Source organism: Mastigoproctus giganteus, chromosome 1, assembly GCF_048544385.1.
Source record: "Mastigoproctus giganteus isolate SK-2022 chromosome 1, ASM4854438v1, whole genome shotgun sequence".
NCBI lineage: Eukaryota > Metazoa > Arthropoda > Arachnida > Uropygi > Thelyphonidae > Mastigoproctus > Mastigoproctus giganteus.
The window spans coordinates 91,685,092-91,708,390 of NC_143575.1; the positions used below are offsets into that span (position 1 = coordinate 91,685,092).

The following is a 23,299-nucleotide window of genomic DNA, read 5'->3' on the forward strand; positions in this document are numbered from 1 at the left end:
ATGGAACAAAGGGTTGCTCTTACGAAGAAAGGCTTAAGTTTTGCAAATTACAGAGCCTGGAGACTAGGCATCGCCGAGGTGATCTGATAGAGGTGTACAAGGCTTTGAATGGCTTGAGCATGCTCAATGCCGATGGGATTCTTCCTCTTGCTCAGAATAATCACCTGAGAGGGCATAAATTCAAATTGAGGAAGGACGGATGTCGGATAGATGTGCGGAAATTCGCCTTTAGCCAGCGGGCAGTTGGTTTGTGGAATAGACTTCCATCGCTTGTTGTTGAAGTTGATAGCCTAAACAAATTTAAGGCTCAGCTGGACAGGTATTTCAAACGAATTGAGGGGTGAAATGGGAGTAGTGATTGTTTTTTTTTTTTTTTTTTTTTTTTGGCTGATGCTGAATAAGCTTGCTTTCTTGCATCATATGCCTCTACTAATGCTAATGCTAATGTTGCAGTAGCATACTGTCTTTAACCAACCTTTGTATCATCTGCAAATTTGGATATTAAGCCAGATATAAGCGATTGTAATGAGCAGTAGCCTAGAGAGCAAGTTTCTGGGGATTTCAAGAGCTACTGGGCATCATCATAGAACAAGTAAATACATGGGCTGTGTTAGGGTAACTAAGAGTAAAAACTGGTGCATATATGTATACTTGCATGTACACCAATGCTAGGAGTATAGTAAAGCAATTTGATGAATTTGAAGTGCTGAATTTGATGAATTTGAAGATCAAGGCTTCAAAGGTAGAGAAATCAGATACATGGTGTCACACAGATATAAGCAGTGCAGAATTGGAATTTGGGGATGAAAATGTGTATAGAAAGAGCAGACAGTGTAGGAAGGAAGGAGGGGTATGCTGTTAATTAACAAACACATAAAATCTAAGGAAGTGCATCCAGTTGACATGGATGGACAGTGCAACGTTGAGTCCGTTTGGTGTGACATAAACACTGGGAAAGGGAAAATGAAAGTAGGAGTGTGTTATAGGCCTAATGACTCTGATGAGTACAACAAAAAATTGCGCAGAGAAACAGAGTGTAAATCAGAATGTCTTGTAATGGGGGATTTTAACTTTACAGATATTGACTGGAACTTGTGAGTTGGTTATGCACACGATAGCAAGATTTTTGTGGATTTATTGGAGAATTGAAAGAAAGAAATTAATCTTGGAAGCTACTAGGCTTATCACAAGAAATTAATCTTGGAAGCTACTAGGCTTATCACAAGAAATTAATCTTGGAAGCTACTAGGCTTATCACACCATCTAAAAAATACTGTTCAAGATTTAGGATGGATGTCAGATGAACTAATGAGGCTCATGGCAGAGAAGAAAAATGCATGGGATGCATATAAATTAGCAGGTGACACAGAAGCCTATGGCAGATATAAAATAATTTGTAATCAAGTCACAAAGCAGGTTAGGCAAGCAGAGGATGATTATGAGAAATCATTGGCAAAAGATTCAAAGAAAAACAACAAAGACTTCTTTACCTATGTAAACTAGATGGAACGGGATTAATCAGATTGGTCCGCTTGATGTTGGTGGTTCGACGGTTAATGATCCTGCTGAGATAGCTGACAAACTGAATGAGTATTTTGCATCTACATTCACACATGAGGAATTTTGTAAGGAAGGGGAGGACAGAAGTTTAGTAAATTCTAACAGGGAACTAAATGATTTTGTAATAACAGAGAGCAAGGTGGAGGAGAAATTGTTGAAGTTAAACATAAAAAAGGCACCTGGGGCAGATGCAACCTATTCAGTTATATTGAAGGAGGCAGCGAGGGAAGTAAGCAAATCCTTATCCATAATTATGAGAGAATCCTTAGATTCATGGGAGGTCCCCATAGACTGGACATGTGCAAATGAATAATTATAGACCTGTTAATTTAACTTCTGTTCCACAGAAAATAATGGAGTCACTGATTAAAGAAGTGATGCAGGAAAACCTGAACAAGACTGCAGTAATTGTTGAGACAAAGCATGGGTTTTGTTATGGGGAAGTCTTGTCTGACCAATTTGATTGGATACTACAATCTGGTCACAAAGGAACTGAATGCAAAAAATAATTCTGATATCATATGGATGGTTGAATGGGAGACAGCAGAGTGTAGTACAAAATGGATACTGCTCTACGTGGAGTAATGTTATTAGTGGAGGATCCCCCAGGGTTCGGTGCTGGGCCCATTGTTGTTTTGTGTATTTATTAATGATATCCATGAAGGTATACCAGGCCTAATGTCTAAGTTTGCAGATGATACAAAGGTTGGCAGGGTTGTTAATGATAGTAAACACAGTATGCCCCTGCAACAGGATCTAGAAACGTTAGGTAGATGGGCTGAGAAGTAGTAGTAGTAGTAGTAGTAGTAGTAATGGCATGTGATGCAAGAAAGCAAGTGTATAAGCTTATGCAGCATCAGCCAAAAAAAAAAAAAAAAAAAATCGCACCATTCCCTCCAAATGCCTGTCCAGTTCCTCCTTAAATTTATTTAATCTGTCAACTTCCACAACGACAGATGGAAGTTTGTTCCAGCAATTAACCACCCGCTGGCTAAAGGCAAATTTCCACACATCTATTCTACATCTGTCTTTTCTTAATTTGAATTTATGCCCCCTTAGGTTCGTAATCTGAACAAGTGGAAGAATCCCATCAGAATTCAGCGTGCTCAACCCATTCAAGGCCTTATACACCTCAATCAGATCACCATGCAGGTGCCTAGTCTCCAGCCACTGCAATTTTCAGAACTTAAGCCTCTCTTGGTAAGAGGATCCCTTCATTCCCCTCACCAATCTTGTTGCCCTTCTCTGTACACGCTCAAGTAAATCTACATCCTTCCTAAAATGAGGCCTCCAGACCTGTATGCAGTACTCAAGACATGGCCTGACCATTGCCTTATACAGAGGGACAATCACCTCCTTCTCCCTGCTAGCAAAATCCCTATACATCATTAATAAATCCCCATGACCTGCCCTGGCAGCCTGTCTGCATTGCTCAGAAAACTTCATATCTGACTGCACAATTACTCCCAGGTTTTTTCATTTGCTACCACCTTAAGTGTAGTACCACACAGTTGGTACGTTTCTCTGGGGTTACTTCTACCCATATGCAGTGCTTTGTATGTGTCAATGTTAAACTTCAGTTGCCACTTCTTAGCCCATCTGCCCAAATTATCTAGATCCTGTTGCAGTAGCACACTGCCATTATTGTCATTAACAACCCTGCCAACCTTTGTATCATCTGCAAACTTCGACATTAAGCCTGATATACCTTCATCAGTATCATTGATAAATATACAAAACAACAGTGGACCTAACACCGAACCCTGTGGGACGCCACTAATAACATTAGTCCACGAAGAGCAGCACCCATTGATTACCACCCTCTGTCTTCTCCCACTTAACCATCCTTTTATCCATTGTAGCAACTTACCCTTAATACCATTCTGCTCCAATTTGTACAATAGTCTTCTATGTGCAACAGTGTCAAAAGCTTTCCTGAAATCCAAATATATGATATGAAAATTATTTTTTACATCCAGTTCCTTTGTAACCACATCATAATATCCTATCAAATTTGTCAGACAAGACTTTCCCTTAACAAACCCATGCTGTGTCTGAATTATAGCTGCAGTCTTGTCTAGATGATCCTGTAATGCATCTTTAACCAGTGACTCCATTATTTTACCCGGAACAGAAGTTAAACTAACTGGTTTGTAATTACTTGTGCCACCCTTCGATCTCCCTTTGTGAATTGGGGATACATTTGCACATCTCCAGTCCATGGGAACCTCCCCTGAGTCCAAGGATGCTCTCATAATTATGGCTAAGGGTTTGCTTAGTTGCCCTGCCGCCTCATTTAATATAACTGGATAGATCCCATCCACCCCAGGTGCTTTTCTTATGTTTAGCTTCAACAATTCCTCCTCCACTTTGCTTTTAGTTATTACAAAATCATTAATTATCCTGCTACAATTTGATAACCTTCTGCCATTTTCAAACCTTAATAATTCCTCATGTGTGAATGCAGATGCAAAATACTCATTTAGTTTGTTTGCTATCTGAGCAGGATCATCAACAGTCGAACCATCGATGTCAAGTGGACCAATCAGATTCATCCCCTTCCTTTTAGAGTTTATATAAGTAAAGAAATCCTTGCTGTTTTTCTTAGCATCTTTTGCCAAGGATTTCTCGTAATCTGCCTTCGCCTGCCTAACCTCCTTTGTGACCTGATTACAGACTAGCTTATATCTGCCATAGGCTTCTGAGTCGCTTGATATTTATATGCATCCCATGCATTTTTCTTCTCTGTTACAAGTCTCATTAGTTCATTAGATAACCATTTACTACTAAACCTTGAACAATATTTCTTAATAGGTATGAAACTTTTAGTAGCATCCAAGATTAATTCCTTGAATGCTTCCCACTTAGTTTAATACTGAAGTTTAATATTGACAAATGCAAAGTATTGCATAAGGGTAGCAGTAACCCAAGAGAAACGTCCAACTGCATGGTACAGCACTCAGAGAAAAAGACCTGGAAGAGTGAATGAAATTGTGCAGTCAGATATGAATTCTCTGAGCAGTGCAGATAGGCTGCCAGAGCAGGAGGCATCTCTGTAGCCAGGTGGGCAGGAGCAGCAGTGCATAGCACATGCTTCTTGATTAGACCGGGGTTCCAGCCTGTGCCCACCAAATACAGAGGATGCGGAAAGGTCAGGGAATGACCACTGCATATCCCCGGAGCAATATGGTCTTAGTTGCTAATGCTCCTAAAAACCAAATAACAAACAAACAAACAAGCCAGAGCAGGCCATGGAGTTTTGTCAATAATATATAGGAATTTTGCTAACTGAGACAACGGGGGGGGGGGGGGGTGATTATATCTTTGTAAAAGGCCACACCTTGAGTACTGTGTACAGGCCTGGAGGCCTCATTTTAGGAAGGATGTAGAGTTGCTAGAATAAGTACAGAGAAGGGCAACAAGATTGGTAAGAGAAACACATGGGTTCTCTTACCAGGAGAGGCTTAAATTCTGTAGGTTGTAGCATCTAGAGACTAGGCATCTACAAGGTAATCTGATTGAGGTGTGCAAGGTCTTGATTGGTTTGAGCAGGTCAATGCTGATGGGATACTTCTGCTTGCTCAGATTAGGAACCTGAGGGGAGGATAGATTCAAATTGAGGAAAGACAGTTGTAGAATAGATAAGCAGAAGTTTACCTTTAGCCAGTGGGCAGTTGATTGCTGGAACAGACTTTCATCTGTTGTTGTGAAAGTTGATAGTTTAAATAAATTTAAGACTGAACTAGACAAACATTTGGAGTGGCCAAATGGGTGGAATGGAAAGGTTTTTCTTTTTTTAAATTGTTATTATTATTTCTTTATTTTAATTTTTAGTTATGTATTATCATTATTTTTTTGGCTGATGCTCTAAAGCTTGCTTTCTTGCATCATATCCCTCAACTAATGCCAATCTAATATACCTTCATCAATATCATTTATGAATGTACAAAACAACAATGGGCCCAACACTGAACCCCAGGGGACTCCACTAATAACATTAGTCCACAAAGCCCACTGATTATCACTCTCTGTCTTCTCCTACTCAACCATCCTTTTACCCATTGTAGCAACTTGTTGAGTTAGTTAGTTAGTTATTTGGTTTTTAGGAGCATTAGCAACTAAAGCCATATTGCTCTGGGATATGCGGTGGTCATTCACTGACCTTTCCACATCCTCTGTATTTTGTGGTGACGGGCTTGAACCCCGGTCTAATCATGAAGCATGGGCTACGCACTGCTGCTCCTTCCCACCTGGCTATCGAGGCGCCTGCAACTTGTTGATACAAAAGAGAAATGGTACCCATAATGTAAAGTGTAATCAATATGGCAGCTGGACTTTTGGCATTTGAACAATGTAAAGCAAAGTGGTACTACTGAAATTTTAGAATGGGTGTGAAGTTCAAAGATAATAAGGATAAAAATCAATCAAAAATTGATCATAAAAATGGTGGTTTTAGGGTAAAATAATGATTTGATTTTGCCACAAAACACCATCATCATCACAAAGAGAATTCATGATGAATTTGAGTCGTAGGGCACTGTGCAAGATTTGTGCAACTAAAGATCTGCTAGACCCTGTTCATCAAAAGATATACAGTGTTGTAACGAAATACATGACAATCACGAAAATCTGTATGACCAGCTGCTAGGAAAACTGGAAAAAGCAGAGAAAGGTTAGAATGTATTCTCAAAAGAACTAAAAGAAACTTGGTTCTTTTAAGAGAAACAAAAGAATTATCTTTTATGCTAAGATTGCTATACAATATGAAGATGATCCTGATCACTGATTTGAGTTTTATAAATGGCTTAAAGTGAAGATGGATGAGGATGCAAAATTTTCAGACAAGACTGTCTGGCAGGACGAGGCATCATTCAAACTCAATTTCATAGTGAATTGACATTGTGTATTGATTGATTCCCTGATAATCCAAAACCATTCATGTACAGAAGGCAGTGAATTAACCAGGAGTTAAGAGTACTGTGTGGCATCTCATCCAAAGGAATTGCTGCACTATATTTTTTAAGGGATAGTTATCAGTTACCGCCACATGCTTGTCTCCAATGTATCCATTGTACCCACCCATTTATAAACTGTATGAGAATAAAAAGGTTTACTACCAACATGATGGGGTCCCCCCCCACATTATCATCACAATGTCAGGGCCTCACTCAATAACCATTTGCAGACCAATGGATAGGCCAATGAGAAAGTGCTGAGTAACCCCACATTCACCTAATTCAATTGCAGTCAACTTCTATTTATAGGCAGGTTACCTGAAGCATGTACGATAGAAAACCAAACACACTTCAACAATTAAAGGATGAAATTAAAAAAGTGTGTGAAGCTGTCCTAGCAGCTACAATGGAGAAGTTTTGTCATTCAGTTATTCGTCATTGTGAACAGTGCCTCAAAATAAATGACGGATAATTTAAACATATGCACTAGTTCACCATGTGTCACAAACCATTACTTCTGCATACACTTAATAATAATAGTTTCTGAGGTTTTATAATTAAATTTATTTATTTCCTAAAATGTGTGCATGTCTTTTTCAGATACTATATAGTTCAGATACTATAAACAAACATGTAGGGTAGGCTCAGTCAGAGGGCCAAAAGTGATAAAAGAAGAAAGCATATGTAAAATTTGAGCATCTGGAGAAAATATGATGAATAACTGAAATGGTGTCGCAGTTCTCATGCATAAGAGGGTTATCAACCCCCAGCAGAAAAGAAAGTGCATGATGACAGTATCTTATATGGAACCAAGCAAGAACAACTTCCTCTCTATGGTTGTTGAGTAGACTGGACTGCCAGAATTTTATTACAAGCTTTATTTGGTATAACTTCTCTGTGTCCTATCCAGGTCATGATCCTTATTATCTGTCTGATTATAGTTTGTACAGGAAACTAGTAGCTGTGATTATTCTGGAGTATTATTGATCAGGCTGCAGCATAAGCCAGTTCATTATCTTGATCCCAATGAGCGTGGGATTATTATTATTATTAGCCATATGGTGCAAGGAAGCCTGAGACTTATGCTGCACCAGCCAAAAAAAATTTCCAAGTTACCCTGAGAGAGAGAGAGAGAGAGAGAGAGAGAGAGAGAGAGAGAGAGAGAGAGAGAGAGAGAGAGAGAGAGAGAGAAGGGAATCACCAAGAAAGAGAAGAATGATGATATCCAGCTCAGGACCCTGGGTGTGCCAAGCCCATACCCACCAGATGTGAGCCCCTGGGGTTAAATATTATTATTATTATTCAGTTGTAAAATGTGGTTTCACTGAAAGAATATAGCAGCTGCTGAACCAGGGATGGGATTAGATGAGTATTGTACTTCACTGATGATAAAACCTCTAATGTACTTGGAGAATTTGTGTAAACTATACACTTGTAGCTGTAATTTTGAATATGATCCAAGGCTCTACCCTAATAATATAGAAGTATATTGTGTATATATAGAATATTAATTTGGAATTCAGTTAGACAAAACACTATTGGGAAGACTGCAGCATATTACACAGATGATTCTGATTTCAAGCCTTCAGTGAAGACAGGAAAGAAGTCAGAGTATTCAGCTTGATGGGTAGCATAGAGTTGCAGGCAGACAGAAGATGGAGTGCAGGCTGTTCTCCTTTTTAATGAAGAATTCACATGGTGATACATCAGCATGTCAAGGTGGAAGTGACTGTCTTTATGACTAGGCAACATTGTCTGCTGCAATGTTCAGTTCTCTGAGTAGCTCTTTGATGTGAATACCAAAGGGCCAGTTGGCAGTCTGGTGAGTGGTAGAGAGAGTTTCCCATCACTGCTCAAATATGGATGCCCACGTGGGGTGGTGTGGCAAAAATTTCAGTTTGAAATTATACTTTAATTACAGTTATTTCTGATGAAGTCAATTAAGTTGCTTTAACTTATAAACTTTGGACAGAGATTTAACCTGCACCCTAGTCACTAGCTGAAATAGCAAAAAGGGTAGTAATACCCCTTATGAACTTTGATGTGTTGGAGAAGTGTAAACTTTCATCAAATACAAGTCCCAGCAATTTTCTCATGTGCCACTAGAATGAACTAATTCTTCTGAACTAATGAATTAATTATTTCATTCTTTTGAATGAACTAATTCATTCACAATAATTCTGATAGGTTATAATCCCAGAAGATGTTTGCAACAAAAATGTAAGCAAACAATCATCTGGGATGAGAACCTGAAACCATTGGCAAATTTTGTGCAGCAACTGTCTTTCAATAACCCTTGTGGTGAACTCAGACAAAATGCTGGAATCATTGAAGAAAGTTAAGTAATAATATTATCTTGATAGTAAAAAAACACAATGCTCCAAGAACTCTTTGGGCTATAACATTGAACATAATGTGCATTGGCATATGATTATTTAAAGGCTAGGAGATTATTCATGCCAGGATATCATCAGAATATCTCACCCCCTTTCCTCACCCAAAAGACTTTTTTTTTTTTATGCCTTTCTTGCAGCTGTGCATTTTACCATGATTTTGGAAATGGTGAACACCAATGAATGTTCCAGGAATTGTCTGCTGCTGCATGAATGATACTTTCTGGAATCTGCTTAACTGGGCCGCTGATTGGATCATGACTGAATGTTGTGATGTCAAACTCAGCTGGACATTTGAAGACATTCTAGTCAGCCAAATTAATCTTACACCATGAAAACTAATGATATTAAGAGTAGGAGACCGGCAGAATTACTTAACAAGTACAGGTCACTGTTGAACAAAAGCCGAGAATTAGGGTTGAATTTGAAAGTGTCTGCAATTCTGCCCAGACACGATAGGAGGGAGTATATGATGAGAGCCTTGTCGATCAATTCGGCCCTGGAAAGATTGTGCAAGGCTCAAGGGGTAGAATTTTTTTCAGCCTGGACTGTACTTGTTAACAGGAGAGATTGCTTCTACAGGGATGGGATACACTTAAATAGAAAGGGTGCAAGAATATTTGCTGATGCTATCGAGGCAGTGTTAGGTGCGTCGGAAAACTGATAGCTTGGGGGGGAGACAAAGACCAATAGATTGACAGTAGCCACTGGCAGAGGTGAAAGAGATTCTTGCACTGCTTCTATTAGAATGAGCAGAAGCTTGAAAAACAAGATGCTTGATATTTCAGAGACAGCTGGGAGCCATTGCGGTACAAGTAAACACATGGGTTGTGTTAGGGTAGCTAAGAATAGAAACAGGTGCAGGTATACTTGCGTGTACACCAATGCTAGGAGTTTAGTAAATAAATTTGATGAATTTGAGGTATTGCTCAAAACATCAAAGGCAGATATTGTTAGGATACCAGAGACGTGGTGTCACACAGATATAAGGGATGCAGAACTGAAATTTGGGGAGTAAAAGGTCTACAGAAAGGATAGACAGGATAGGAAGGGAGGAGGGGTTATGCTATTAGTTAAGAAACACATAAAAACCAAGGAAGTGAAGCCAGTCGACATCACTGGACAGTGCAGTGTTGAGTCAGTTTGGTGTGACATAAGCATTGGCAGATCAAAATTGAGAGTAGGAGTGTGCTATAGGCCTAATGACTCTGATGTTGTTGTTGTTGTTGTTATTTGGTTTTTAGGAGCATTAGCAACTAAGGCCATATTGCTCCGGGAATATGCGGTGGTCATTCCCTGACCTTTCCGCATCCTCCGTATTTGGTGATGACTCTGATGAGTATAATACGAAACTGTACAGGGAAATAGAGTGGGCCAGTAACTCAGAGAGTCTTATAATGGGAGATTTTAATTTCCCAGATATTGACTGGAATTTGGGGGCTGGTCACTCACACACTAGCAGGGCTTTTGTGGATTTATTGGATGACTGTTTTCTACATCAGCATATTCGGGAGGCAACTAGAGGGAGTAATACTCTTGATTTGATTATCAGCAGTGATTCTTCATGCATTAAGAATCTGCAGATAAAGGAACCACTAGGTGGCAGTGATCACAATGTGCTGAAGTGGGATTTACTCAAAGAGGTAACTACCATTAGGGGTAAAGGGAAGGGTTATTGCTTCCGTAAAGGTGACTACGATGGACTGAGACAGTATTTAAATTCTATACAGTGGAACCAACTGATGATGTTACCAACAGCGAATTCAAAATGGGAAGCATTCAAAGAATTAATCTTGGAAGCTACTAGGCTTTACATACCAACTAAGAAATATTGTTCAAGGTTTAGGCCAAAATGGATGTCAGATGAACTAATGAGGCATATGGCAGAGAAGAAAAATGCATGGGATATGGGATACTTACAAATTAACACATGACACAGAAGCCTATGATAGATACAAGTTGATATGCAACCAAGTTACAAAGGATGTTAGGCAGGTGAAGGCAGATTACGAGAAATCCTTGGAAAGGGATGCAAAGAAAAACAGCAAAGAGTTCTTTACTTATGTAAACTCTAGAAGGAAGGGGATGAATCAGATTGGTCCACTTGATATTGATGGGTCAACTGTTGATGACCCTGCTCAGGTAGCTAACAAACTAAATGAATATTTTGCATCGAAATTCATACATGAGGAGTTATTCAGCGAGGGGAATGCCAGAGGTGTATTCAACTCTAGCAGTAAGCTACAGAATCTTGAAATAACTGGGAGTAAAGTGCAGGAGAAACTGTTGAAGATAAACATAAGGCACCCGGGGTGGATGGGATCTATCCAGTTATATTAAAGGAGGCAGCAAAGGAAGTAAGCAAACCCTTAGCCATAATTATGAGAGCTTCCTTGGACTCAGGGGAGGTACCCATAGACTGGAAATGTGGAAATGTGACCCCAATTCACAAAGGAGGATCAAAGGCTGACACAAGTAATTATAGACTTGTGAGTTTAACTTCTGTTCCAGGAAAATTAATGTAGGCACTGGTTAAAGAAGCACTGCAGGATCATTTAGACAAGACTTCAGTTATAGCTCGGACACAGCATGGTTTTGTTAAGGGGAAGTCTTGCCTGACCAATTTGACTGGATACTGTGATGCAGTCACAAAGGAACTGGATGCATGGAATAACTTTGATATTATATACTTGGATCTTAGAAAGGCTTTTGATACTGTTGCACATGGAAGACTGCTACACAAATTGGAGCAGTGTGACATTGGAGGCAAATTGCTGCTATGGATAAAGGGGTGGTTGAGGGGGAGAAGACAGAGAGTGGTAATCAATGGACACTGCTCATCGTGCACTAATGTTATTAGTGGAGTCCCTCAGGGCTCAGTGTTGGGTCCATTATTGTTTTCTGTATTTATAAATGATATTGATGATGGTATATCAAGCTTAATGTCCAAGTTTGCAGACGATACAAAGGTTGGCAGGGTTGTCAAGGACACTACTGACACTATGCTGCTGCAACAACAGGATCTGGAAAGGTTGAGCAGATGGGCTGAGAGGTGGCAAATGAAGTTTAACATTGACAAATGTAAAGTACTACGCATGGGAAACAGCAACCCCAGAGCAACGTATCAACTCTGTGGTACTACACTGACAGTGGTAGAGAATGAAAGGGACTTGGGGGTGGTTGTGCAGGCATATATGAAGTTCTCTGAGCAGTGCAGACGGGCTGCAAGAGTAGCTCATGGAGTATTGTCAATGATATACAGGAATTTTTCCAGCAGGGATAAGGAGGTGATTTTTCCCTTGTATAAGGCAATGGTCAGGCCACACCTAGAGTACTGTATACAGGTCTGGAGGCCTCATTTCAAGAAGGATGTAGAGCTGCTGGAACGAGTACAGAGAAGGGCAACAAGATTAGTGAATGGAACAAAGGGGTGCTCTTACGAAGAAAGGCTTAAGTTTTGCAAATTACAGTGTCTGGAGACTAGGCACCAGCGAGATGATCTGATAGAGGTGTATAAAGCCTTGAATGGTTTGAGCATGCTCGATGCTGATGGGATTCTTCCTCTAGCTCAGAATAATCACCTGAGAGGGCATAAATTCAAATTGAGGAAAGACAGATGTAGGATAGACGTGCGGAAATTTGCCTTTAGCCAGCGTGTGGTTGGTTGGTGGAACAGACTTCCATCCCTTGTAGTGGAGGTTGATAGCCTAAATAAGTTTAAGGCTCAGCTGGACAGGTATTTTGAATGAACAGAGGGGTGAAGTGGAAGTGGTTTTTTTTTTTTTTTTTTTTTTTGGCTGATGCTGCATAAGCTTGCTTTCTTGCATCAAATGCCTCTACTAATGCTAATGCTAAAACCTTGGTGGGCGAAATGGCCTCCCACTGCAAAGAGTAGATATCATAGGTAGATTGGTTGCTTCAGTAATGATATTATTCTACCTTCCAGATAAATGAAGGGAGGATGGAGAGCAGATAGACATATCAATGGCACAAAAATTAAGGTTGCTCCTAAACCTCCTTTATGAACCTAAAATGTTATTGTGGGAAGAGGGTGCATGACACAAACCTGAAATCATATCCAGGTTACAGAGAATATCTTCAAGTTTTAATTAGTTGTGTTTGATGTGAACACCTTTAGTTACTTTAGTACACTGCAAATGTCCCACTTATAATCCAATTACTGGGAACATTCAAATGTTTTAATGCTTCACAAATGCACTGTTCAAGTTCTATAATGGTTCTGGCATAGGTGGAACATACACCTGGACATTCACAAATCTTTAAAATCTAAAGGAGTCAGAACAAGATATCATGGTGGGCCACAAAATTAGCCCTCTTCTTCCAATCCACTTCCTGGGAAACACTGTCCAGGTATGCACAAACTTCTTTGTAGTAATGTGGAGGAGCTCCATCCTGCTGGAAAATGAAGTTGTCAACACTGTCATCTTGTAATTAGGGCATAACGAAATTCTGTGAATGTCCAGATACATGGTGATAATGGCTTCTCAAAAGAAAGGTCCTATAGACTCTTTTTTGGATGTGAATCATGTATCTGAAGCTACCATGTAGGAGCCCACATGTAGAAGGGAGCGGTTACTGTTTTTGAGAATAAAAAAAAAAAAAAAGCCATTATCAACCCACTGCAGGACAGAAGCCTCCTCAACAATTCATATTGAGGGAAATAGACCATAATCTGCCAAGCTGGTCCAGCGCAGGGTGACCGTATTTAGTGGTTAGGGGCTTAAACCCCACGCTACTCAAAGAGCGTGTGCTACTGCACTCCTGCTCCTGACCACTTGGCTAAGGTTCATTCCTTGTTAGTTATTGGAAAACCCTCTGTCACATGTGAAAGTAGATTTACTGCCCATATTTATGGCATTTAAACAATGTAAAGGATTCAGTATATATGGCTAGATGGTCTAGTGTAAGTAGTCAGCCATGATACAGTTCAGAGATGTCAGCAAGTTGAAAGTAAGGATGAGATTTCCTTTTGGAACTAGATTCACATCTCTATGCAGATATATTCTCCTTGTTCTTCTTACTCCTTAAGGCTTTAATTCAGAGTAGATCTCATCTGAAATATTGAGGAAATCTCTGAAATTACATCATGTGATGAATTTAGCATTTTGTGTGGTGTCATTGTGATGTTTATTCCTTTAACAGAAATTTCTTAGACGAGCTGTTCTAGAGGTTTCACTTTTTATCTTAATTAACAGGTATTCAGAATGCAACGTCTTAACCAATTCTGGGGATCCAGCCAATCCACCCCAAACCCTTCTGAACAAAAATAATGTTTTTGCAGTTTCTCAGCAGTTTAATGGATGATCAGAAATTTGGATATTGCTTCTGTTTTGGGTTTCTTTGCTGTATTGGCACTTTCATATTCATTACACTGTTATAATTTTCTGAATTGGGAAATTTTCTGACAGGACTCTTCTTCTGGGACCCCTTGTTGGGCTCCCAGAAGAGAAGTCTATATTATCAAGATTCAAAATTATTTCATTTTGGTTTGGTGCCCAACATTACCACTTGTTATGGAGCTCAAAGGAATGGCCAATATCCAGGAGGCAATAAATTCACTAGGGAGTGGATGGTATGCCAGGACTACTGAAGCACTATATCTACACCGCAGCTAGAATGAATCCTCTCCCTTTGACTATGGTAGGAGCATGGTATTAGCTTACTATTATAGTAGGAGCAGGGTATTAGGAGAGCTTACTAGCTAATTGGTCCTGAGACGCCACCTCAAGATCTCCCTTCTTGTCAAAGCAGGAGCCAAAGTAGTTGTTGAAGATGGACCCCTCACCCACCATGATCCCATTTTTATAATTTCCATGGGTTGCACTGCATGGCAAACATATCAGACTCCTACAGTATTAGCCTGCAATTTAAGCATGTGTTGTTGGATCCTCGTGATGCTAACCTGAAGGACTAGTACCATCACTGGTAAGTCCTCTCACCAAGTACAGTTGCCCACATTTGGCAGGGCTGGACTGTCCAGAGAGTGCTAGGAGTGCACTGCATCCGGGTGCCAATGTTCAAGGGGTGCCTGAGAACATGAAACTTACATATACATATGAAGAAAATTTTAAAAGGGGTGCCAGATTTCAATTGGCACCTGGGCATCAAGTTGCAATTGGCACCCAGGCACCATATGCCCTAGGAATGCCCCTGACATTTGGAGATATTTCACAGGTATTCACAACAATTCTGCTATAGCAATTTGCCATTATTTGGACCTGTAGATCTGCTGTTCAACTCTTTAAGAATTGGGGGCATTCTTTTCTTCAGGTTTTGGTTCTTCAGGTTTTCCTCGCTGATTTTTACTACTTGCTTTTGTTAGAGCAGTACCAGGGGTACTAATATATGAATGGCAGCTGACTAGCTTAAGTTTTGAGGACCCAATAAATATTTTGCAATGGCAGCAAATTGCTCTTTAGGTGGGACACTCATTTCAGTTTGTGCTCCAACAGAATATTTTCTCGAAACTTCTGAATGTAAGTAGGTTTGTTGTTGTTTATCGGTTTTATATTTTCTTGCCTCATGGTATAGAATATTCAGCTCTGCTTTGTGCCACTATATTTCTTTCTCTTCTGTCTACCTCTAAAGTGCTTAAGAGCATACAAGGTGCTCCCCTTTGTAATTAATATAAGTAGGCTTTTAGTTGGGCATGCTTTACCTTTATGGACCTTAACACTATATCGAGAATATGCAAGAATACGTTGACAGATCACATGCGAATGTTCATATTTTTATCAACTCAAACATCATAAACTATTTGGTATATATGTATGATCTAACTGTATAATATAAGAATCCAATAATGAAGTTGGGAAACTATGGTGAATTGAAAGTAAGGATAAGATTCCTCATTGGAACTAGATACACAAATTTTCTTTAGGCTGCTGCCACTCCTTAGCAAAGGAGATCCATTAGTTCACAACAGATCTCCTCTGAAATATCAAGGAGCTCCGATTCTGAAACTAAAACTCAACATGAATTTAGAATTTTGTGTGGAGTTACTGCAGTGATCTTCTCTCAACAGAAGTTGCTTGGAGCAGACAATAAGAATATCTTCATTTTTTGTTTCAATTAAGTGATTTACAAAATGAACCATCTTAACTGATTTTGAGAGTTCTGCCAATACCTATAAACACATAAAAAACAATGGGATGACATTTATTTTCTCAGTTATGTCACTATTTTCTGATATGGACCATGTTCATTTTAGGAAGGATGTAGAGCTGCTAGAACAAGTACAGAGAAAGGCAATGAGATTGGTGAGGGGAATAAAGTGTTGTTCTTACCAAGAAAGGCTTAAGTTCTGCAAACTGCAATATCTGGAGACTAGGCACCTGCAAGGTGATCTAATTGAGGTGTATAAGGCCTTGAATGGTTTGAGAAAGCTCAAACCATTCAAGGATGGTTTTGCTGATGGAATTCTTCCTCTTGCTCAGATTATGTATCTGAGGTGGCATAAAGTCAAATTGAGGAAAGACAGTTGTAGAACAGATGTGTGGAATTTGCCTTTAGCCAAAGAGTGGTTGATTGCTGGAATAAATTTCCATCTGCTATTGTGTAAGTTGATAGTTTAAATAAATTCAAGGAAGAACAGGACAAACTTTTGTAGCAAATGGATGGGAAGGTTTTTTTTTTTTTTGGCTGATGCTGTATAAGCTTGCTTTCTTCCATCATATGCCTCTACTGATGCTAATGCTAATGTTGGAGTTGTAGAAGGAGAGTTTATACTATCAGGAATCATACAAGTCTTTTTAGGATTCAATATTTGAGATCCCCATTATTTTTCAACCATTACTAACCTAGGCGAGCTTACAGTCCACATAAATGATGACACTGAAGACATGCAAAATCACAGGATGGTCCTATCCTGGATCCTACCCTACCTGAAGGACTACTCCTGAACCAGATCTTTACACTTAGGAAGATCTGGTTCAGGAGTAGTCCTTCTGGAAGCATGGAAACTCTGATGGTGAAATCCAGCAGTAGAATTACAACACTCAGAGGAGAAATAGTCACCATCTGGGCAAAAATGGAGCACCTTTTGATGAACACCAACCTGGAAAGAGAAAAGGCTGCCGTGAAGTTTGAAACCTATCTAGGCAACCAAATGCAACAGCGCACCCCCTCCTTTGTGGATATACTAAGGAATGGAATACGTTGTTGTTGTTATTTGGTTTTTAGGAGCATTAGCAACTAAGGCTATATTGCTCCGAGGATATGTGGTGGTCATTCCCTGACCTTTCCGCATCTTCCGTATTTGGTGGTCACTGGCTCGAACCCCAGCCTAATCAAGAAGCATGTGCTATGCACTGCCACTCCTGCCCATCTGGCTACGGAGGTGCTTGGAATGGAATAAAGCAAGTGCCCAACCAACCAACCAGAAGCAACACAAATCAAGTGTGCCAAAATGCTTCTGAAGCCCCACCTTATCATTTTGAAGCCAGCTACACTGGATGTCATGAAAACCAGTGAGGAAATAAAGAACATAGTTGTCACTTCACTGACTGAGGAGTGCAAAACCACAAGAATTAAATCTATTAGGAAAACGCACAACACCGGATGAGGTGGTGGTCCCGGTAACTGCAGATCCTTCGAAAAGAGGTCAACTAAAAGAAGCGTATCTTCCAGAGAGCCAGAAGGTCCTGGCCTAAAGCAGAAGTAGAATATCTCAGGAAACCAATATAGGGAGGCAAGGAATTCCTATACTGCAATGATCAGGCATAGGAAAAAAACTGTCCTGGGAGCACCTTGTCTCCACTGTGGGCAACTCTGACCCATGGGGGATTGTTTATAGGACAACAATCTAGAAAACTCTCTCTGGAGGAGAGGTCATTCCCCCCATGAAGACACCTCAAGAACAGATCACAGAGTGGCAGGACTCCATCTGTAATATCTTAGATGTCACCTCTAAGCAACTACACCCGGTTCACACCCCCTGAACAACTTCAACTGCAGAGGGAAAATGCCCAGTATCAACACAGTAGTAGAATCACCCTCCACTAAACAGGAGCTCACTGCTCAGCCTACAAAATCAGGAATAACAAATCTCCCAGAAAAGACCTAATTGAGCCAGAAATTTCCAAAAAAGTCATTATGAACCTGATCTTATTCTATAACCACTGCCTGAAACGTGGGGCATTCCCCAAAGATTATAAAACTGCATTAGTCCGCCTAATTCTCAAGAATCCATTCAAACCACCAGAACTACTAGAATCCTATAGTCCTATTGCTCTGTTGTCTGTCCTGAGCAAAGTGTTTGAGCAGCTCCATCACCAGAGATTAGAAACTCACCATGAAACTGAAGGGCTGGCTGCACCAAACCAATTTGGTTTCAAGCCAGGAAAATCAACCATTGATACATTGGGAAAAAAATTATAGCCTCAGCCACAAACTGCAACGATAAATACTTCTTGGCAATATCCGTGGACTTCACCGGGGCATTTGACGCCTGGTGGTCGAGTGTTCTGGGTCGAGTCAGATGAGCCAAGATCCCTTATAACCTATATAACTGCATCAGTAGCTATCTTTCAGATATAAACATCTGGTGAAGACCCCCTACAGTCACATTTTGAGACATATATACCGAGGCTGCCCACTGGGTTCCATTCTAGGACACCCGTTCTGGAACTATGTCCTGCATGACTTCTCAAACATTGACCTTGGAGAAGTCCAATCACAAGCATACGTGGATGACCTGATCTGGGGAAGGACTCCAGGGCTCTTTTCAAGACCTATGCAAACTGTGCACTGACAGTGCTACAAGAATGGATGGGCTACTCACAACCAACTGAACATCTCACCTGCTAAGACCTGCTCTATCTTACTGAGGGGCATGCTAGCACCAACCAGACTGCTGCAGATAAAGATCCATGGCACTACCATAAAACTGAAAGCTCAAATAAAAAACCTTGGAGTAGTCATCGACAAAAATCTATCTTTCTTACCACATCTTGTCAGCCTACGTAAGAAGATCATAAACTACACTGCCTTAGTGACTAGAGTAACCCGGTGGGACTGGGGCCTCAAAAAGCATACCCTGGTGCTCTTCTATAAAGCAGTTTTCATCACTGCTTTGCAAAGATGCAGACCGTTGTCAATCGCCAAAAGCTGGAAACCATCCAGCGCTCTATCCTCCTAACAATAACAAGAGCTTGTCACACAGTCTCAATCCATGCCCTGCAAATCCAAGCAGGTTTACAACCTTTAGACCTAGAAATTGTCTGCATAGGTCTATGCTACCAACTCTCCAAAGGAAAATCGGACACAATATTAGACTTCACCTCTGATCCACTCAACAACAGGACTGCAGAAGAAAAGAGACTTATCACCCATTTAACATAGGCCTGGCAGACTAGGTGGACGGAGTCTACAAAGGGGGGGGCCATAACCAGAAAATTTCTTCCAGAAGTCCAAACAGTTTATCCCAAATGCCCAACACGGTTCACACTGAGCCTACAAACCATCTTCCTTCTCACAGGGCATGGTTCCATTCATACAAAACTGACTTCCTTCCATATAAGAGACAACCCTCTGTGTAACTGTGGATCCCAGGAATCCTGGGACCACCTTATATACCACTGCCCGCTTCATGAAGATCTCCAATACATTCTCATTACCTTCCGCAGGATCAAGAAAACCATCTCCTGGAACACAAGCAACACTACCACACCTTTTCCAAGTTTGCCAGGACCATTTTGCCAGGCAATGAACTTTACCTCAACCGTAAACTTTCGTGGGAATAGTGCCATACAATTTCTTCCTTAGTTTGTCCCAGGAGTGACACAACCTCCAACACAGCTCAGATGCGCCTTCCTAGCCATGCTCCCTTGCGTGGTCCTTTGCCTCCACTCCCTGGGTGGGAGGGCAAGGTGACCCCTGGTCTCCTCCTCCCCCCTTGCCGCCCCTGTTTTCCCTCTGATGGGGCATGGGCCTGCTCCACTGATTTGGGGGTCCTTTTCTCTATGGACCCCTTATCTCTGTCTTTTCCCCTCAGCCTTCAGTCTTCCCCCCCCCCTAACTTACAACTACTAGCGTCTGAATCATCTCTAAACTGCTGGAGCCCATCATCCAAAAACTAAATAACATCAATTCGCATAACTAGTATTCCTTTTGGCTGACCCCTATCTATAGCATTTTTTTTTTTTTTTTTAGGTCCTAGCCACTGAAATCTCAGGAAATTAGGTGGCAGGACCTGCCAGAGTAAATAAATATAATACTGGTGTACCTGGTCTGCCTTCACAGGGCAGAGTGTGGACAATGTTGGGTCCCATTAGGGGCCCCAGTGGCTAAATGACTAGAGGAACAGTGGTACAAGACACTACACATATACAAAATCCATATACCTTTAAACCTCTGGCATTGACAGTGTTCTGTTTCACACCCACAATGTATAGTATGTGGAGATGGGCGGAACACCTAGTGCTATTTGACACTAAACACACTCTACACTCTATCCTACAACCAATAATGCACTCAGAAGTGGATACTGTAGATATCCAGAGCACTATACTCTAACCTCAACCTGCTTGAATCCTATCCCACTGACCTTAATGGTATGAGTATGGTGTTAGAAAATTGGCTCTTGCAAGTAAGCTCATTAACTGACTGATTCTGGATAAACTATCTTCAGATCTACATTCTCATTGAAGTAGAGATATTAAAGTGGTGTGCTGGATTGGGGCCCCACAACAGAAATCTGGCAAACCCCAGGGGCTCACATCTGGCGAGTATGGGCTTGGCACACCCAGGGTGTTTACCTACCATGTTTTTACCCTTTGTGAAACTTATATCAAAGGGTATCATGAATTTATCCTTCGTGGAATTTATGTCAAAGGGGAGACATTAAGAAAATAAAATGTAATAACCAAAGATAAAAAGAAAAAAGGTAAATTGCAGCCTTTATCAATCCACTGCAGAATGGAAGCCTCCTCAGTGATTTAGGTTGAGGGAAATGGACCATAATCTGCCACACTGGTCCATTGTGGGTTGGCAGATCGACCATATTTAGCAGTCAAGGGCTTGAAGCCCAATCTACTCAAAGAGCATGTGCTACTGCACTCCCACTCCTGATCACTTGGCTATGGAGGCTATTTTCTTGGCATCACACTAGCCTAGGCTCAAGAGAGAAAAACATGGCTTTGGAAAAGACCACCCTTCTCATCCTGTTTACTACTCAGATATTCCACATTCACTAACTCTGCTCATTAAAGGATGGATTACCTGAGCAAAACCGAAAATGACAATAATACAATGATGATGGTTCATTACTGGTTCCAAAACCCTGATATGGATATTAACAAAACTATATATTGTGCTTGGTTTCATATTGACAAAACCGCATTGCTATTAACAGGGATAATGTGGAAACATAACTTAAATATATTTGTAATGTGTCTGCATGTAACTCTCTTAAGTTTTTCAAATAAGCAGCATTATATTTCTTACATTAAATATGACAATTATCTGTAGTATGACACTGAGACAAACTGGAGTGAAAGCTTTATGGTATCAGTTTAGCAAAACTGTGAAATGACCATTTCCCCTTTTTCTTTGCAAATTCTGGTTTGAAAAGATGCCAAAGTATAGTAAATGGAAGTCCTACTATTTGTGCAAATAGTGGACTTATATCCATTTAAATAGAACTTAATTAGCTAAATAATCATGGATAATAATAAGGAAAGTTACTATGTTTCATTCTTGTTCAGATCACTCACACAAGAGGGGGCACAAATTCAAATTGAGGAAGGTTGGTTGTAGAATAGATGTGCAGAAGTTTGCTTTTTGCCAATGGGTAGTTGATTATTGGAACAAACTTCCATCCATTGTTATGGAAGTTGATAGTTTAAATAAATTCAAGGAAGAACTAGACAAACTATTATGGGAAATAAAAAGATGAAATGGAGGTGCCATTTTTTTTCTTTTTGGCTGATGCTGTATAAGCTTGCTTTCTTGCATCATTTACCACTGCTAATTAATAAAATGTGCATTCTATATGCAAATTTTATGACTAACTGAGATAAAAAATAAACAAATATTAATAAATAATATTTGAAAATAAAGTAAAAGTTATATCAGAGCTACTAAGAACAAAAAAAACTTTTAAATTTATTTTTCTTTTAAAGAAATAATAATATAACTATCTGAAATCTTACCTGTATGATGGCATACTTCCAAATGTAATAATCCTGTTGACATTTTCCTGGGATGATTGATCTTCTTTTTTGCTTGACAGAGGAAAGTGAAACTTTCTTCCAAAGCGTTTTTTAAGGTAAGCAGCACTGCCTTTGGGCAGAATGCTATTTCGCCTGTTCAGATATAATAAAGATAAGTGAACAGAATTAAAAGACTATTGTTATCAGAAATACACTTTAGTGATAACCAGTCTATATTTAAAATGAAAATTACACGTGTCATTTATGAAAAGTGAATAACAAATAAGAGTATTTATAAAAATTGAAAAAAAAGTTTTCATAAGAGAGAGCAGTATAATGAATGCAGGTAAGCAGTTAAATGATTTGTGACTAGAAATTTTGCTAATCTGTAATATATATATATACAATCAGTGATCACTGAATTATGACAACCTCATTTGTAATGGACTATGCTGCATAGTTTGCAGTATAAAATGGTGAACAGCTTCCTATGCTGGAGCAGTAGTAATTTGCATCTGGTTGTGCAAGTAAAAGTGATAAAGTAGCAGTTATGAGACTTAGTAAAGATACCATGGAATTTCTAAAGGGTATGATTATGGGAGCTCATGTATTGGATGCTTCCATATCAGAAATGGCACATTGTCCAGCCTATTGCAACCAAGTGCTCAATCACCTCTTTCAATACCTTTGTTACTCCAGTTTCTAGACCTACCATGACAGGTACATTATTTACACTAAGTGCCAGACAGTTTTTTGAAGGAATCCCTTGTGTTTTCAGGTTATTCAAAGGAAGATGTCCAATGTTGTACCTTGCAGAGTCACCTTCCAATGCAGGCACTGAGAGCAAGCAATTTTCAATTGGACAATTTATTTTATTTTATTTTTTTTATTTTATTAAAAATGATCACCATAATGGGAAACAGCTTGGAATCACTTTTACTGCCATTTCTGACAATCAGAAATGGTCCTTTTTTCAGAGATATCATTATCTCTTCTTTCCCTATCCACAAAATTGAACTAACAATACCTGTTGTTTTTGTTCTTCCACAACCATTTTTTTTTTGCTATTTTGCTGTTGGGAAACATATTTCTGAATAAAGTGCCTGCATGATCAGTACAACACAGAGGAAGATTATATTCCATACCAAAGATGCAAATAAACATTGGGCATGCATGACATCACTATGAAATGCAACATCTACATTTGCATTTTTTTTGT

At 39.8% G+C, this 23,299-nt stretch overlaps 1 protein-coding gene across 10 annotated transcripts in view; it reads right to left on the reverse strand.

The window, feature by feature from the left end:
* Nucleotides 1–23,299, reverse strand: part of LOC150090991 (disintegrin and metalloproteinase domain-containing protein 11-like) — a 1,161,948-nt gene that overhangs the window by 279,880 nt on the left and 858,769 nt on the right. For all 10 annotated transcript variants that reach the window (XR_016546962.1, XR_016546963.1, XM_090373761.1 and 7 more), the window contains one exon: nt 22,081–22,233. Coding sequence is in view for 8 of the 10 variants with exons in the window: in XM_090373761.1 (XP_090229887.1) it covers nt 22,081–22,233 (153 nt within the window). In the remaining 2 variants the exon portion in view is untranslated. The remainder of the gene's footprint in view (nt 1–22,080; nt 22,234–23,299) is intronic.